The sequence below is a fragment of the Epinephelus lanceolatus genome, chromosome 19 (genome assembly GCF_041903045.1).
Source record: "Epinephelus lanceolatus isolate andai-2023 chromosome 19, ASM4190304v1, whole genome shotgun sequence".
Taxonomy (NCBI): Eukaryota; Metazoa; Chordata; class Actinopteri; order Perciformes; family Serranidae; genus Epinephelus; species Epinephelus lanceolatus.
In genome coordinates this window covers 7,054,900-7,070,929 of record NC_135752.1, presented here as the reverse complement: position 1 = coordinate 7,070,929, position 16,030 = coordinate 7,054,900, and the positions used below count along the sequence as shown (strand labels likewise).

The 16,030-nt window shown below is 38.6% G+C and overlaps 1 protein-coding gene across 1 annotated transcript; it reads left to right on the top strand.

Moving 5' to 3' along the window:
• Nucleotides 1-6,362: 6,362 nt before the first annotated feature.
• Nucleotides 6,363-10,852, top strand: LOC117269162 (proteinase-activated receptor 1-like). The gene is made up of 2 exons (XM_033645982.2): nucleotides 6,363-6,592; nucleotides 8,701-10,852. The coding sequence occupies exons 1-2, from the start codon at nucleotides 6,517-6,519 to the stop codon at nucleotides 9,948-9,950; spliced, it is 1,326 nt and encodes a 441-aa protein (XP_033501873.2). The 5' UTR covers nucleotides 6,363-6,516; the 3' UTR covers nucleotides 9,951-10,852.
• Nucleotides 10,853-16,030: the final 5,178 nt, after the last annotated feature.

The window sequence follows — 16,030 nt, the reverse complement described above, 5'->3', positions numbered from 1 at the left end:
CTAAAACTGACACACCCAGTGCATCTTATACTATCGCAAAGGGTGCCTCTTTGCATCAGTGGCTGACGTCAACATCACTGACAAATCATCGGTATTTGATGAATTGAGAGTAAGAAAGGGCTGGAAGATCAGTGAAAGGTAAAACAACACATTTTTTTGTAAATGGTGATTGGACCTGCATTTGTATAATGCCTTTCTAGTCATCTGACCACTCAAAGCGCTTTTTACACTACGAGTCACATTCACCCATTCACACACACACTCATACACTGGTGGCCGGGTCTACCATACAAGGTGCCACCTTAACTCACTCACACACCGATGGAAGCATCATCGGGAGCAATTTGGGGTTCAGTATCTTGCTCAAGGATATGTCGACATGTAGACTGGAGGAGCCGGGAGTCGAACCACTGATCTTCAATTGGTGGACAACCTACCTCTGAGCCACAGGGTATGGTCTCTTCTGTAATGTTGTTAGACACTTCTAATAACAATCTGAGCCTGTCAGTGGCAAAAACAAGCACTTTCAGTGGACCTAAATTGATGATGCACGATTGTCCTTAGAGATTACATTGCAGTGTGTTTTGCCGCTGTGGCTGCAGAGGTCTCCCTCAATACTGGACCAATTTCAAACATTGGTGTTACCATGAATCACTTAGACACAAAACATAGGAAAATAGGGTCTAGGTTTTAAAACACAAGTTTCCCTTTAACCTCTCCAAAGGCACCCTCAATTTAACACATAGGTTCATCAGAAGTGACATTTTTGCTCATGCATGCTGAATGTTGACACACTTTTGAAGAACTGCAATCAAAGCAAAAGTGTTCCTTTGACTGCAATTTGGATATTCTTAAAGGATGTTTAACACCACCTCTGTCTGATGGACCAGAATACATAGTTCCTCTTTCAGAAGGGTATAAATACACACATACTATGCACACACGTATGCACACTATGCCTGACTGCCGGTTTTGGTTCTCACAGTTGTACATCTCTTCCACCATCTCTCTCGCTCTCTCTCTCTCTCTCTCTCTCTCTCTCTCTCTGAATCTTTAAACACAAGCTGACCTACCCAACTTCTCAAGAATGAATGCCAAACAGACATTTGTGGATTTAGGGATTTCTTTTGACCAGCTGAGACATTTTATAAAATTTAACCTTTGACTGAGAACACAGTAGCACACGTAGAACACATCTCACTGTTCACCTTCTTGTTTTTGTCTTTTCCTTTTCCCAACAGTTTCAACACCCTATTGTTGAATTCACAGCTCATCCTGACTGGACGATGCCCAAAGAACGATAAAATGTGCTAAAGTGGATAGAGAAAAACAACAGGAATTGAAACACTGGCCTGGAACTGTGCCACTGACTTCACTCTGGACCTAATCTCCCACAGTCTGTATCCTGCCTCCTCCCAGGAGAAGGAATGAGCTCTTAGTTTACGCCCAAACTCAGCACACAGCAGGAACAACATAACCTCTGAAGTAGACACCACGTCCAGCTGCACTTTCTCTCATGACAGAATTTCAAGTGCCTATAATTGATATTTCTATATCAACAATAGATGGCATCAGGAGATAATTATCACCCAGCTCTGCAGTTCACTCAGCCCTGTGGAGCTTTATAGTATCTTTCTGCTCTATTTTGGTTTCGTGACCTGCGACTTTTCTGTTTTGGTTCACTTTCATAGCCTTGTTTTCAGCCATATCAGACAGAGAAGAAGCTCTGATAAACCCACTGCACACTTCCTGCCCATGCAGCACCACACAGGAGACAGACACAGTTCAGTGGTGTTCATTATGTCTTTAGTTTCTAATAATGACTTTAGTTGTTCTTAACACTTCTGAGGAAGGCGGAAGTTTCCACCAAAACATGTCAAGGTATGTAATATCCTAACATGTCTGAGATAAAAGAACAAGTAAAGTCATTAGGAGACAGACACAGTATGAGACCAGCTAGTGAACACAGTTGAGCATTTAGCAGCTAAAATGAAAGATATTACACTCAGGAGTTGGTGGAGACCAAAACCAGAGCAAATATAGAGTTCATCTGGTGGATACAAGCACGACTTCAAATGAATAACATTGTTGCTCCACATCTGATCAGTGTGCAAATTGAAAGCTGTTCACCATGTCACAACTGTAATGGTCAAGTTCACAGCTTGTTTCTGTTGCCCCAAAAGGCCAAAACTCGTGAGGAATTTGATTACACTGCTGTAGCAGTCTAGTTAAAACTGTGTCAGTGTGAAGGGTTACAGAATCACATACTAATATACTTTGGTTTCTTAGTTTACAGCTAATATTACAAATTTTCTGATGTGCATAGACTAATACTGGTGCAGTTAACATTTTGAGTTCCACAGCACTCTGTTTTAATGTGTTATGTGTCTGTACATGCATGCTTAACATGTGTTAAGCAGTACAGTGTTCTTTAAATAGGCTGGCTGAGTTTTTCCTAAAAAAGATAACTTTAATTTGAAGGAGTGCTTTGGTTGTAAGTAGGCACCAATTGTGTAATTCTGGGCCAGTACAGATGTTTAAAATAACAAATTGTCCAATAGCCGATGCTGCTGTTTTTAAGTTGTTGTTTATTTTATTTTTTAAACTGTTATCATTCAGTCATTCAGTCCTTCTTCACACTACCTTTGAATGACCAAAAATTCAACCATACAAATGTATGAAACAACCTTTAAAATAACCCTTCACATGAAAAGTACTATTTTAACTGCTCCAAAATCCTTTTTACTATATATAATAAACCATAATAACCCCTCTAATATCTATTTTATATCAACAAATTTCACCTTCAAACAGCTGTATTTACTCAAGTATCTTGACAAAAACAACATTTTACAAGATTACATTTAGACATATCATGAGAATGTCATACTTTTCCTTCACCCAATATTCATTTTTAATGTATATATGTAGCTTGAATGCATCACCTCGGTTACATGCTAATGTCCCTGGGACAACAGGACGCCATTAGTCTTTCTTGAGCTCTGCTTCTTAGCCTGCCCAAAATTGACATGACACAACAGTAAAACATCAGCCACTGCCATAAGTGAAAGTTATTTTATTTGATGATAGGCTGATGGAAGTCAAAAGGGCAAATATTGGCCAATACCAATGTGTAAACACTCGCTAACAAAAGCAAAAGTAAAAGTCAACCCCAGATTTACTCTTGTTTGGTGTTTCGCCTCTCTATATTTGCACTGTCTCTTGGACGGCTGTTGCTTCCAGTCTGGCAGCTGGTTGCTACCTTCTTATAAAGCTCTGACCTCACCTGAGCTATGTGGGGGTACACGCCCATAAATGTCCTGAACACAGAGAATAAGAAAAAAATAAAACAATCGAGGCAGAGGGCAGAGTCCCTGCAGATAAATACACTACCACACACTGAGAGGGGGTCATAGGTGATGACTAAGTGGGATTATTTCTGTATGAGTCAATACATTGCTTTTTAGGGAAAAGCCTGCATAGTACATCTTTAAGGACCTGTAGAAGCATAAAAGTTAAGTGTAATCATTGGCACGTTACATAACAGAACTGTTTTAAAAATAAGAAACAGGTCATTGTGACAAATATTTTTAAGAGGAAATGGGTTTAGTCTGTCTGTGAGCTCAGATAGTCCCACTGGATATAAAGCTCAGGATGAATGAGTCAGACGACTCCCACCCCATCCTGCCCCCATCACGTCCCCCTTTTCATCTTACACAGAGAAGTATTCAACATATTTCTCTTTCTCGCTCTAACAAACACTTTCTCTGTCCCACTTTTTGTTTTCATGTCTGTCCTTACTTCAGTGCTTGATAACTGCAGTTGTAAATGCCATATGTGAAGGTCAATGCTAACATTACTTGGTTAATCTTGATCTCTACCAGAAGCAGTGGGAACCATCTCACCATTTGCAAAATAACAAATAATTATCATGTGATCTCCTGGAAAGAGAGTCTGAACATGTTCACAGAAACAAGTAAACAACGACTTTAACCACACGGGAAAAAAGGGACAAAGAAGGGACAGCTGGTGGCTGTCGCATGCTGAGAACATCATGACGCACTCTCTAAAGAAATGTTTTCATGTAGTTGCAATGAAAAAAATATGACTCCAAACTCATCACAAATGTTCAAACGAAATGTGTTCTACATCCTATAAAATCATAACCTGTTCTTGAACCTAACTGCCTCTCTGTAATTCACTGTTTATATGATCAGATTCAGCTGCTCCAAACAGAGGAAGCACTTAAACATCTCTGGGGATTCATGTGTTTGTGTACAATCAGTACTCCTACATCCTCTGAAGGTGGTGGATGTTTTTATCCCAAAACCCAAAGGAAACCCCCAAAACTCTGACACTCCACTTTGATATTCAACAATACCACTGACAGTTGATAATGGATAAACACTCTATTCAGTTCTGTAGCTCTCATTTTTCTTGGATACATCACCTCAAATGCCTAAAAGAATGAATGAATTAAAGACGTGACCTTTTGTTAGGCGTTACAGTTTTCTCTTCTTCTTGAGAGTTGCTTTAATAACAGCAACAAGCAGAGTATCATATACACACAAATCCCAGACACCCAGACAAAAGCTCACTGATACGCATAACCACATGTATGATCTCACACCTCTGCTAGTGATAAATGCAACCAGACAACCAACCTCATGTTTTGTCATTGTGTTGATTCTATTTTGTTGCTTTTGTGTTAAATGCTTTTACTCTGGAGCACTTTGTAACATTTGTTTTGAAAAATGTGAATACATCTTCACTTACCTAAATATTTGTTTATTATTAAAATGCTTCTGTGGTAACCCTGGAGAACAGAATGATAAAGTTGTGAGTAGCAGTAGCTCAGGCCATAGGGACTTGACTTGGGAACCAGAAGCTTGCTGATTCAAGCCCCCATACAGAGCAAGCATGGAATGTGGACTGGTAGCCGAAGAGGTGCCAGTTCACCTCCTAAGCACTGCCAAGGTGCTCCTGAGCAACTGAACCTCCAACTGCTCAGGGTGCCTGTCCAAGGCAGTCAAATCACTCTGACACCTCACCATTTAATGCATGGATAGGTCCTGTTTGTGCATGTATGTATCTCAGGCCTGTGTGTACAAAACACAGCAAAAAATATTAATTAATAAAGGATATGTTATTCTTCTAAATTGCACTTTCAGATTAAATGATTAACAACCGAATGACTGAGTTAGGTTGCCCTCGGCAATCCTATTGTTGCCATGGCAGCCATGACACTATAGAGTGCTGCCAGGATGTAGGCCGACGCAGAACTTGGCGTTGCTTTGGTTACCTTATAGAGCCAATGGGATTTTTCTATTGGATTTTGGATTATTGCAGAGAATGACTTTGGCGAACAAAAGTTTATGATAGGCTACTTCATGTTTTGTTCAGCAAGATAATTTCACAAATGAACACCACTTTCATGATTTTTGAAGCCTAAATGCAAGCACCAGGGGTATAAAAGCTAACGTTAGGCAGTAAATGAACTGCATTACAGTCACATGACTTCACAAGACTGTACAGTCATGTTCAGTGTAAAGACTTTCTGTAGTCTCATTAGCTACTTGTTAGCAACCACCTCTTTTAAGACACATAAAAGCTCATCAACATTCATCAGTGGGGTATTTACTGATGTATTTTGTATCGTGGAACGAAAAATCAAAGTCTCTTAAGCTTTTGTTAACGTCAGACCTCATTCCAGAGACGGGGAAACTGGGAGTGCTAAAATTCTAACTCATTTCCTGTTTTTAGGACTCCTGGATCACTCAATTGCATAATTTTGACAACAATTCCATATTTCTGCGATCACTTTATTGAAAGTGTAAACACAACCCAAGTGTCTTTAGCACATTTAAGACTTAAAGGAAATTCAAAGTGCTTTATGTATAATCATACATGAAATTAAACAGAAAATACAAAAAGAAAAAAGGCATGGAAGAATGACAATGTTACATCTTTAAATAATAGCAGTGGCAAACAGAATAGTTTTAGGTCTCATTTAGAAGAATAAAAGCTTGTATTGAGGCACACCTCAAGTGTACAGGAAGTTTATTCCAGATACGAGTTCACATTATCGCGATATCTATAAACAATTTCAAAGAAAATAAAAATTAATAATAATTCTAATTCTAATAGTTCGTAGTAGTAGAAGTTCACACTTGACTTCACAATTTGCCAGAAAATGATCTGTGTCTGTTTTGGTACATTTCGAGCTCTGACATTATTAATGGTTTGACTGAATGTGGCTGCTGCTGTGTGACGGGAAAGGTGACATCAGACCGCAGGAATGTCTCTGTGAGTGCAGACTGCAGTTGATTAGTGGACACGGGGCGTTCCGGACCCACCGGACTGTGGGCGGAACCTGTGATAGCCTACATTCACTGCACAGTGATCAGCGGCAGTAATAAACCGGAGGAGGCACGAGGAACACGGAGAACTCAAACGCAGATTATCATATTTAATATTCTCTCTCCTGATGTTTTGAGTTCATTTTCCAGCTGCAACATGTTTCCAGTGTGTTTAAAAACTTTGCTGTTGGTTCTGGTGTGTGCGCGCGCCGCTTCGGCTGCAGACAGGAACGGTAAGAAAACTTCAACTCACTTTCTACTGAAGTTGAGACAACAGGATTTTATTTTATTTTGTGACTTATCACAAATATGTAACGTTGTACAGTAATAGGCTATATATGGTAGAATATGTATGATATGATTTATTGTAGCCTATACAATATAATAGTGCCTCAACGATTGGTAGATTAATTGATAACAGACTGGAAGAAAATTAACCAGCAAATAATTTTCATGATAAATAATGTTTCATTACTCAAGCAGAACTAGTGAAACAACGTCAAACAGTCTCTGGTTCCAGCTTCTTTTTTTCTTTGTCATAAACCCACAAAATTAAACGTGTTTGGTTTTTTTTGGACAGTTTTGTCAAACAAACAAAAAAATTCATTTGATGACGTCACCTTGGACTTTGGCTACTAATCCATTATAAAAACTTTAGTTGCAGCCCTATAACGTAGAATAGTAGAAGAGGGGTGAAAGTAACTTTTTTAAATTGTAATTATCAACTTCTATGTTGATTTTATCATATAGTTTAAAAACAAACAAACAAACAAAAAAACATCACCACCGCCCAAGGTCTTCAAATGCTGGACAAATGTTTGGTCCAACTAAAGCCCCACAAACCAAAGATCATCAGTTTGCAATTTGAAATAGAGAAAAGAATAGAAAATTAATATTTTATATATTTTTTTTTTTTAGGTTTTTTTTTACATTTTTTGGTGGAAAAATACTTTCCAAATCCTAATGAAACCGTTAACCAGTTGTTAACCCTCTATGGTAGCCTACGCATTATGATGCCAGTTGGAATTAAAAAAAAAAAAAAAGGCCAAGTAAATAGACCAAGTAAACAGAATTTAAAGAAATTTTCAAAAAAAAAAAAAAAAAAGTTGATCTAGGGTACACTTTTGGGTATATTACCTTAAAACAACACTATACCATCATGGTACGAAATGGAAATTAAGTACAGTATTCATAGAAAATATTAAGAAACCTTTAAGTTTAAAATTTATACAATTTAAAATTGAAAAACATTCAAAATTAACTCTTTTCCTAAGTTAGTTTTCCCATTCGTTACCCTCTGACAACACTGTACGACCCTGGACAAACCGTTGGAATGAATGTGTTTAAGAGTGTAAGCATAAATTCAGCAAACTGTGATATCAACAATGTTTTTGAAAACTAAACTATTTAAACCCTCTTCAAAACAGGTTAATGAATTACATATCAGTGTTTGATTATCTGTTTTACATTTTAACACCTGTTTTCAGTGTCCTGCTGTGTGTCTTTCTTGACAACTGGTAGTACTAACCCTCTTGTAATTTGAAGAGCCATAAAATAATATCGCATTCATTCTGTAAATGGGAAAAAAAATAGGTGTAAAATATAGGCATAGTGTCGACACACGAGACGACACACAAAGTGCACTGTCAGTAGACTATACAATGACATAACCTGAACTAACTAACATTATGAAATGTATCTAGGTTAATTTGCAGAGCGTAAAGGGAAATGATGATGCCTGTTATGCATTTAAACAGTATACAAACCTAGATACACTAAACCAAAACCTGTCATGGTGGGGATTCATAAAAGTACAATGCTGCTTCAGGGCAACATTTGCATTTTAACAATTTTCTATTACTTAATTATCAAAAACATATAAACGATTGGAGATTAAACTTTAGTTATCTTTTATTGTGAATCTATTTTTTACAAATTGTAAAATGACAGAAAAATATGTCTAAGTTTTTTGGAGACAATTGATGGAGCTGAACCTTGTGAGGAAGGCGCCAACAAAGGGACTCAACATGTCCTCCAGAGAGTCATGTTACAATATGAACAGTATTATTGGTTTCCTTGGGGCCCTTAGTCTTTTTTGAAGTGCAGCATTCTAATTCAGGATGTCTTGTGTGAGTCTAATTTTTTTTAAAAAATGGGTACGTTACCTTGAGGCAACTTAATACCATAAAGGGTTCAAATCATCCATTACATTTTCTTTAAAATAAATAGATTGAAAAAAAGATGAGCTCTATAATATTAATCACTATATGAATAATAAAATACCTTTTAAATACCCTGATTGAATAATCCCTCTCTCTGACACATTTCTTTCTCTCTCCAGGCAGTGTACCAGGGAGGTCCTTTGCAATCTCTGACAGTTCAGCTGAACAAATACCAGACCCTTATGAACATTATTCAGATGATTATGGAGACAAAGCGAATGGAAGTGGTTGGGAGCGTAATGTAACAATCTTCCACGGGCAGGATATCTCTGAGGAGGCACTGCTGTTTCTGACAGGCCCCGTGTCCACCATCCTCATTCCTTCCTTCTACACGCTGGTCTGCCTCATTAGTGTGCCGATCAACATCTGTGCAGTGTTGGCCTTTGCTCGGCGGATCCGGCCTAAGAAGCCGGCAGCCATCTACATGCTGAACCTGGCCTGTGCCGACCTACTCTTCGCCATGCTGCTCCCCTTCAAGATCTCCTACCACTTTGCCGGCAACAACTGGATATTCGGCCCGCTCATGTGCCGTGTGGTCACTGCAGCTTTTTACTGGAACATGTATTGCTCTGTTCTGCTCATAGCTTGCATCAGCGTGGACCGGCTTCTCGCTGTGGTCTATCCCATCAACTCCCTGGCTTGGAGAAGGCCACGGAACGCAACCATCGCCTGTGTAACCATGTGGATAATATCCTTGGCTGGTTCGGTGCCCCTTGTCCTCTCAAACCAGACTGTTCACATCAGACAGCTGGACATCACCACCTGCCATGATGTCCAGTACATACATGAGCTAATCACACGCTACAAGATCTACTTCATCACCCTCTGCTGCGCCCTCTTCTTCCTGCCTCTGCTCATCATTGTGGTGTCCTACACACGGGTCATCTGGTCTCTGAGCAGGGTCCCACGAGGGGTTCCAGGACGCTCACGCAGAAGAACCAGAGCAGTGGTGATGGCTCTGACCGTGCTGGTGATGTTTGTGCTCTGTTTCACACCCACTAATTGTTTGCTCCTAGCGCACTACCTGCAGTTCAACGCAGGAGTGGAGAAGAGCAAGGAGGCACCCGATGGCTCCTACGCAGTCTATCTGGTCTTCATGTGTTTGGGAAGTCTCAACTGTGTCCTGGATCCTCTGGTATACTACTTTGGATCATCCCAGTGCCAGAGACAACTGTCCAATGTGCTGAGGTGTCAGAAGATTACAGACGGCAGCAGCAGCAGCCATACAACCTCTGACTCTTGTCGATCCAGCAGCAGAAAGATCCTGAAATCCAGTCGTACAGAAAGTTCCATAATAAACTCCTCAGTCACCAAAGCGGACTCTTTCCAAGCCAACCTCAACAGCCAGTACAAGAAGCTGCTGGTCTGATAGACTCGTATTGAAAAGACATTAAACTGACTCCTATCTGATTTTAAAGTAATAGAAATATTTTATTATGAAGTCCAAGTAACAGTAACTAAAGAGCACAAAGATAATCTACAGGGTTTAGCTGTCTGTATGTATTTTTCTTTCCTGATTAGAATGTAGGGAGGATAACTGAACCCTGTCATACCAACACAAATACCTAAAAGTCTTGGTTTCATAACAATGTGCAATGACATAAATTCCTTTTAACTGATGAATGAAGTAAAAATAGAAGGAAGGAAGGAAGCTAAGATTAGATAAGAATGTGCTTTAGAACAATTCTGCTGAACACTTGATACTATGAAATGCTTTTATTTTTGCACTGCATATGTGTTAAAGCTTATGAGTTTATAAGCTGCAAGTGAACCTGTGAGTATTACATTTAATGGAAGTAAACTACTTTCTATTTTGTCTTATTTTTGTACTTTTCTGTATGTAGTTTTGCTGAGAAGCTTATTTTCAAGCGCTTATGTTTCACATTTGAAAAGCTGTTAATCATGTCTTACTTTGTACTTAAAATATATATATGCTTACTACTTTTGTTTTTTGGCCACTTTTGTCCTCTAAGTATAATATCCTTGTGATATTGCTTTAAAGATATCCAATGAACAGTAATGGGTGTAGTTTGTTTCATGCTGTCCTCTGCTGGTTGGAATTGTGAAGTACTTTAAATGTCTCTCATAATGCTGTCATCCTACACCATTGTCCAGATTTTTTTCTCCTCCAGCAGGTTGCGCTACTATACTGTTAATAAAATGTAACCTGAAGGATAGAATCTGACCTCAGCCACTTCTCTTTCACTGTGTATTAGTCTTAGGATAGTGTTAAGAAACTATGACTGAATAAATACCTTCTGAATCTTTCAATCCAAGCTGACAAAGCTGGTTGTTCTGTAGTTCATTTCTCTGTGTCCACTTGAGGAGTCTGCAAGTTAATTTCTTGATTAACTGTTTAATTGTTCACAGTGCAAAATATAAAAAAATAGTGAAAGATTGCCCATCACAGTTCCTCAGAAGCCATTTTCAAATGTCTTGTTTTGTTGAACCAGCGGTCTAAAACTTGTTCAATTAAAGGTCCAGTGTGTGTTACTTAGGGGCACTTATTGGCAGAAATGGCATATCATATTATGTACAGTACTATGTTTTATTAGTGTATAGTCACCTGAAAATCCAGAGCCACATTCAGCTCTTTAGATCATCTCCAATGGCTCCCTGTGGCTTTGACAGAAAATGATTTGGAAATTAATAACTATTCCTTTTGTCAACATTTTAATTTTCATTTATTGTTGTAGGCCTAAAGGGATCCTTACATTCGACAACTGTAAAAATGCATAGCCTATATACCGATCTAAAAGAATGTTTTAACATTTCATCAATTAAACTGTGCGTCATATGTCTCTAAAAACATCACTCGTGATGACCACTGTAGTCTTGAGTCTTTCTCGCTAGGCTAGCTGTGGTTTTTAGGGAAAAACAGAGAATTTAATAGTGCATGGACAAATTGGTTTGCATTCATCGGCAACACTGCAGAGTTAAAATACCAAATAATCAAAAATAATCCATCTGTATTTTGTCACCTTCATTAAATGCGTGGGTGGATTATGAGACAATAGGCCCCTGGGTACAGATATGCAAAAGGCCCCACCCATGGGTATGGGGTCAGATCAGTCTCATAATGAATGAACTCACGCAGGGTTTTTCATGAATGCACATGCTCTGGTTTGCACTTGTATTTCGGACTCACTAATGCACATGATCTGTTTCACAAATGCACACGCTCTGGTTCACAAATAAAAAATTTCATGCAAACTTGTAATATAAATTCGGAAATGCACACGCTCTGCTTCACAAATATTGTTTTGAGGCACACTTGTAATATAAATTCACAGATCATATGAATCGCTGAGTGTGCATTTACAAACTGCTTCTCATTTGTGAACCTCTCTACATTTGTGAGAGAAATCTGTGTGGTGAATTTTGAGACTCCCCTGACGTCGCAGGTCAACGAACGTCACCATTGGCTGATAAATCTGTCAATCAAATTTATGATTCTGATTGACAGATTCATCAGTTAATCAGGTGTGTTAGCTTTCAGCCAAAGCAAATTTACAGAAATACTAACAATCCAAACTCCTTCTAATAAGTGGACATGGCAACCATGGTGCACTTGGTACTGCCTGGAATATGCCACTTGGATTGAAAATGGGGTGCAGAATAATTCAAATACGATTATTTAAATGTAAATAAGATTAATTTATTTAATTTTTAATTACATTTTATATTGAAAATATTCAATTTAATATTATGCAACAACGTTTTAACTTAAAAAGAGTTGAAAAAAGTGTTGCCTATAGGGGTAGGCGCCAGTGGCCCCACCACCTCTCCCATATAGGAGAAAGACACAGACTTTGTGGTGGTTTTGCATCTTTTGAGCCCCTTTCCCACTGCACAAAGTCCCGCTAACAGTCACTAACATCTGGCTTTTAAATGCAGTGCCTCTGCAGTAGTGATGGTTATTTATCGCCTCCAGCTCTGATCGGCAGTTTTGGGAACAAAACACACTGATGAACACGCTAATTTAAACTCCTTTACTGGCAAGATGCAATGACAAGAAGACTAAGTATAAAAATACAAAACCACTGTCAATTTTTCAGAGGTCTCCTCTCTACTGTTTTCCTGTTCTTGGGCCTGTCTGTATCGGCAAAAGTGACACACCAAGCCATGTACTCAGCTCTGGTCTACTGGCAATGGTAAAGGAGTGTATAGCTCATTTTTAGCAGGTTTATCCGTATTTGAACACACACTAATTTTGGTGGAAATGGGGTATTTGTAGTTTTTACGTAACTTTTTGTCTATTTGAGGTCATTCTTTTTATTTTTTGGTCATTTTGTATCTCTTCCTGGTGATCCATGATTCCTCCATGATTAAATGTTTAAGTTTATAGCAAAGTGAAGAGTTACCACTTTAGAACTTTTAAGGTCAGAAGAAAAAGAAATGGTAGCTTTTGCTGTTATCATTATTATTCGTACACATACAGCAGTGGGGTCTGTGGGACCCAACACAATGAGGAAGTAAAGCCTATGGCAACAAAGTACCCGTAGTTTTTAAGCATTTTAATTGTTTATTATATAGAATATGTTAAGATATGTAACAAAGGACCCTCAGCTGGACTTGAATCAGGGGCCATTACAAATACAGGTTTTGCAGGTAGACCAGCAAGATCAAATTTCTAAACCAGCCCACCATAACAAGTAAGCCTGTATGATCATGATCATGAAAGACTGTTTGACATTGCCATCAGCAGCTTAGACAAACAGAAGTAGTGAAGGAAGACTCGATTCAGCAACCACACAGTAGCCAAACTTAAACACTGCACTTAGTATAGTCTACCACATAACAAAGGCTACACACTAACCCTTGTGCATATTTGTACAGCTGTGAAGTAGCTTCTGTTCTGCATTCTTCATTAGGTCACAGGTACTGTAAGGGAAAACAGAAATAGGCCCAGGCATGATCTCAATCATATCATACTTTAGGAAATATCCCTTTTGATCCGTTTAATGCTTGTGTTTCATAAATGAGGCAAACATGTCTTCGAAACTCGGTGCTCAGATCTTTTACTTACGGTAAGGCAGCAATAATACAGTGTAAAAATACTGTTACAAGTAAAAGTCCTGCATTTAAAACCTTACTTGGGTAAAAGCACAAAAGCATTAGCATCAAAGTATACTTAAAATACTGAAAGTAAAAGTACCCATTATGCAGGATGGCCAATTTCAGAATCATGTATATTATATTACTGGATTATTATTATTGTTGATGAATTATGTGTTCATCACTTTAACACTGCAGCTAATAAAGGTAAAGCTTCACCTTTTCCTCACAACATCCCAACAGAAGGTCTATGATGTTTTTCTTTTTGTCTTCCATAACTTCTCCCGTGACAGCCGTCACTTTGACCAATAGGAGCAAAGAGCGATCTGCTGTGGACAATTGTATGGCAACAACAGCCCAGGCTTTTTGACATTTCCTCTATGGACGTTATCACACAGCATAAAAAAGAAGAAAATGATGGCGTGAAACAGCGGATGCACTTTAGCAACCCGCTGAGTACTGCCATTAGCATCAAGCTAGCAAAGAATTTTATTTCTTCATAATAGAGAAGGGAATAAATTCATAAATGGTGGCGGGGCTTTTACTTACCACAAGTGCAGAGGGTACCAACTTCATTTGAAACAGACTACATTTGACACAGCCATTTATTTCTTCTTCTTCCATTTTTAGTTTTTATTTCACTCTCGTTTGCCCTGTTTAAGTTAATGCATCACGCTGTCATTTCAAACTCAACATGTCTTTTATCCATTTAAAATTAAAAGTCCCTTATAATTTTGGTTGAGAGAATCCTTTTATTTTCTAAAAAGGCTTTTATTGTGAAACATTTGCAGGATTCAGTGACTTGCATAGTTTGCATGTGGTGCTTCAAATGAGGCTCCTGCCATCAGGTGCAAGGTTTGATTTTCACATTGGTAGGGACATAAAAGTGCTCCATGGCGGCGACCTGTACGTTGATGATTTTTTAATGCAATTTCACGTCATGTGAAACTGATCACTGCTTTATAATGCATATTTAGATATCTACACTAAATACAAGAATGTCTCAGTTAATGTATTTTCTAATGTTATCAGTTACATGAATATACACTGATAACTTCACCACATCTGTCCGTATGTGCTTCCCAGGGTAAACTAGGTAAACTATAATAATAACAATAACAGTATACTCCGAAGGGGCTTAACTTCAGTACCAGCCTGCAGTCTGCAGTTGGGTTGATAATAGTGATCCGAATTGATATTGATATTGGGTAAAAACATATATTATGCATGAATCACAATGCTGAATCTCACTATCAACATCCTTCACGATTCAATCTCACCTGTGAGGCTCCTGTCTCTCCTCTATCTCCCCCTGTCTCTCTTCCTGCCTCTCCTCCTCCATCTCCTCCAGTCTCTCTACTACTTGTCATCTGACAAAAAATATATTGATGCAAGACATGTGAACAGTGGGACAATTTGAGATGCAACAGTCATACTGTATGTTTTACAATTGTGTAATTTATTAAACAACATCTGAATATATATAGGCTAAAGAACAGCCATAATGTCAACACAAGTTAGTCAGCTTAATCGTGTTAAACATAAATAAAATCAATCAACAAAAATGTAAATGCTCCAAAATCATTATAATACAACTGTGTGCAAAATGTTGCACTTACACCCAATATCTATTATATGAATATGACTCAGTTTTGGTGTTTTTACTGGGAGCAGTGGATCTCTGTTCTCCTAAGTCTCTCCTTCACACACCATGGATGCTGAAGACTGTCACTGAAGGAGCTATTATTTATAGTGTTTACACTTTATTTATTCAGACTGTTTATATCATGTCATCTTACTACAAACATTAATTTGAACTGTGTCATCACTACATGACATCTATGATTGCTGATGGAGCATGTGAAGTGGAATTTCATGTTCTCTGGCATATAATATTGATCTAATAGTTGCCAAACTTAGCTCAGCTAGTATTAGCTCATTAGCATCTCATTATCTAGCAAAGAGTTGCCAAGGAACGCCATTCAGTTAGCCTAACATCAACAGGTGTTGGCAGAAAATACTATTTTTTTTAGCTTATTTACTGAACCAACTGACTCACCGTTCACACTCAGCGCTCCGCTGTGGAGCGCTAACGGTGACGCGCATGTATGTGTCGTTCCCTCACGAACTGCCGTGAACTGTACGGTGACGTGCACACACAAAGTCAGTAAAGAGAGCGGCGCTGGGGAGGACCAATCACACGTTACCAAAATAACAGTAGAGCCAATTGATGAGCAATACGAGGTTAGAGGTGGGACGTATGGTAGACACCACCGATTGTTAAGCCTTTGTGTACCATATTGAGCGGACGCCGACAGCCAGTGTTTATATTGGTAGGGACAATACAGAAGGGGCTGAATATTGGTAGGGACGTGTCCCTACCGTCCCTAC

What these genes read in the sequence shown, in the direction of transcription:
- LOC117269162 (XM_033645982.2), top strand. Translation starts at nt 6,517, where the DNA reads ATGTTTCCAGTGTGTTTAAAAACTTTGCTGTTGGTTCTGGTGTGTGCG. An exon ending in TTCGGCTGCAGACAGGAACG is followed by an intron (nt 6,593 to 8,700) that starts GTAAGAAAACTT and finishes TTCTCTCTCCAG; the next exon opens with GCAGTGTACCAGGGAGGTCC.